This window comes from Pterocles gutturalis, unplaced genomic scaffold (genome assembly GCF_000699245.1).
Source record: "Pterocles gutturalis isolate BGI_N339 unplaced genomic scaffold, ASM69924v1 scaffold13869, whole genome shotgun sequence".
NCBI lineage: Eukaryota > Metazoa > Chordata > Aves > Pterocliformes > Pteroclidae > Pterocles > Pterocles gutturalis.
The window spans coordinates 1-2,917 of NW_010135903.1; the positions used below are offsets into that span (position 1 = coordinate 1).

Sequence of the window (2,917 nt, forward strand, 5' to 3'; positions counted from 1 at the left end):
CGCGGATTTGCGGCAAACTTTTCGACTGCTCCGTCCCCCTTGTCGCCGGTTCCCTCCACCGACGGGTCTTCTTTAAAAGAAGATGACACCGCTTTCCGACAGCTTTGGACAAGCTGTTTGCCGTGTGCAGCTCTGGCACCGCTCTGAATTGGCTCCTCAGCCCCGTTTGTTCTCCCGATTAAAAAGGGAGGGAGAAAATTTAAACCACCTATATGGGCGGAACAGAAAAAGCAGCGTGATGTTTGAAAATTACTTCTGGCCGGTCCCCACTAATTGTATATGTTCTTCCAGCTCAGATACCCCGACTCAGAACTGGTTTTTACAAGATTGAATTTCAAGGATAAATTCAAGTCTTTCTGCTGCTGTTTAAAAAAAAAGCCTTGGTGTTTTCCCGGCACGGTTGCTGCCATCCCCACATGCTGAATGCACTAGAAGTAGCCTGAAGTGATGTTATAAGTAGGACAGGTTACTCTTGGAAAACTTGCACATTACAGTCTGTAGCAAGTGCATGCACCTGCTCAAGAGCTAATGTAGCGCCAAGCACAGAAGTAGAGAATTTTTTTTGCAAGCTTTTTGTTTAAAAAGTGCTAAAATTATGGGAGAAATATGGCCTTTTGTTTATAACTTGCTCCACGTAATCAGCTGAAGGTATTCTGCCTTGAATGGACAGGTGACCCTCCTTTGCAGTTCTGAGAACAAGGTGTTTTTCTTAACAATTAATTTTCTTAATTAATATTTACTGCTCAGTGGTTTGGGAGCTGTCATGCTGCATTGGCACTGGTTAATTGCAGGAGGTGCAGCCTCTGTGCCAGGGCACCTCGTTGGCAGCAGCTGCCTTATACATGCAGATTTCTTACTGAGGCAGAGAAAGCAGCTTTTTCCCAGGAGCGCAGAGTGACCAGAGCCCAGGTCCTTCCAAGGGTGGTGTTTGCCATCTGCCGTGTTGGGTTTGTCGCCCCACCACTGAAGCATCGCCCACCCTCACTCCTCCTCTCCTGGGGTCCCTTGTTTAAGCCTCGCAAGGGGGGATGCTGCCCCTCTGCTGGTAGTGAAGTTTTGGAGCGCAGGGCAGTTGCACATTGCATGCCCCGTGCTTTTTCCTTAAAGCCAGGGCTGAAGCGCAGAGCAGCTGGATGCCGGTCCCTGGGGCTGCGGGGTGGCAGAGCCCCTGTGGCTCCTGCCTGGTTTCTGCCTGGCTGTCCCCCTGCCCTGAGGGGTGACAGCAGCCAGAGGGGGCTGGTGCTGGGGAGGGATGGGTGCAGCACTGGTGTTCGGCCACCCTGTGCTCCTGAGCCCTGCGCAGAGATCCTGCCCAAAAAGTATCTCCCTCCAGCACTGTTCAAACAGAGCATTCTCTCACCTAATTTTGCTAGTAGGGCATACTGGGGACATGGTCTGGTGAGATGTGGAGCGGTGGCTGATGTGGACCATGACCAAGGGGAGTAACCCACTCTCCCTCGAGGCCTGAGCTGTGGGCTTTCTTCCCTGCTAATAACTTTGAAGATGCTTTTGGAAACTCCAGCTGCTGGTTTTTGCAGCCCTTTTCATCTTCCCTGTGTAAAAAGCTCGGCTGCTCACACAGCTCTCAGTGCTCACCCTGCACTGACCTGTGCTGGGGGGAGGTGGGCTTGGCTGGGGTGAGGGGGAGCCTTCTGCCGGGGCTGCTGAGGTTTGTCCTTGGTCCCCAGTGACAACGTTTTCCTTGCTGTTGCAGTGCCCATCTATGTGCCGTTCCTTATTGTTGGATCTGTATTTGTCGCCTTCATCATCTTGGGGTCGCTGGTGGCAGCTTGCTGCTGCAGATGCCTGCGGCCCAAGCAGGAGCCCCAGCAGAGCCGAGCCCCTGGGGGCACCCGCCTGATGGAGACGATCCCCATGATCCCGAGTGCCAGTACCTCCCGCGGCTCCTCCTCCCGCCAGTCCAGCACTGCCGCCAGCTCCAGCTCCAGTGCCAACTCGGGGGCCAGAGCCCCTCCAACCAGGTCCCAGACCAACTGCTGTTTGCCAGAAGGGACCATGAATAACGTCTATGTCAACATGCCAACGAACTTTTCAGTGCTGAACTGCCAGCAGGCTACCCAGATCGTGCCGCACCAGGGACAGTACCTGCACCCCCAGTATGTGGGCTACGCGGTGCAGCACGACCCGATGCCACTCACCCCGGTGCCCCCCTTCCTCGACGGTTTGCAGAGCGGCTACAGGCAGATCCAGTCTCCCTACCCGCACCCCGCCAGCGAACAGAAGATGTACCCAGCTGTGACTGTGTAGCACTGATGCCTTCCTCCCCGTCCCGACCCAATGGATTTTAATATCTAAAGTGAACGGAGAAGAAATACTTCCTCGGAATGAAGCTACCAGAACATCACTTGTAAATAATTTTGAAAGGCTCATGCATGTCAGACTGTTTATAAACCATTTATTTTCATTGGGGTCCGTTGCCAGAAACTGTAGGATGATATCTCTGAATTAATGTTGCCAGATACGCTCTCATTCCAGTGCATGATTTACAGCGGTGGAGGATTACGCTGAAAATGCACATGCATTTCAGATCACTGTACTTGCGAGATAAATGCCGGAGCCATTAAGTGCCCTTCAGGTATGACATGGTCAAAAGTAATTACCTAATTAATTTGTAGAAAGAGTTTTGTTACTGTACAAGACCGCAGTACTTAAGAAACCTCTTTTCTCCTCTCCCAGCTCCTTAATGACATTTCCCGGTTGTTTACAGACAATCACAACTGAGAGCCGAACAGTGCAATCCCTGCGTGCTGGGTGCTGCTACCAACCCCCAACGTTTCTTATGCGCCCCCAGTTGGGGGTGAAATGCCACGAAAGGCTTAGTCTTGCAAAGACCAATTTCTCTGTTCCTGGTATTTATGTAGGAATTAGAAGAGTGTGAGTTATTTGGCTCTTCCTT

General features: G+C 51.9%; 1 protein-coding gene across 1 annotated transcript; it reads left to right on the forward strand.

Moving 5' to 3' along the window:
- Nucleotides 1–1,714: 1,714 nt before the first annotated feature.
- SHISA2 (shisa family member 2) lies at nucleotides 1,715–2,604 on the forward strand (the record flags this gene model as incomplete). The annotated part of the gene is made up of 1 exon (XM_010082085.1): nucleotides 1,715–2,604. A coding segment is annotated over one exon (554 nt), but the record flags the coding sequence as incomplete, so codon positions are not given.
- Between the last annotated feature and the right edge of the window lie 313 nt (nucleotides 2,605–2,917).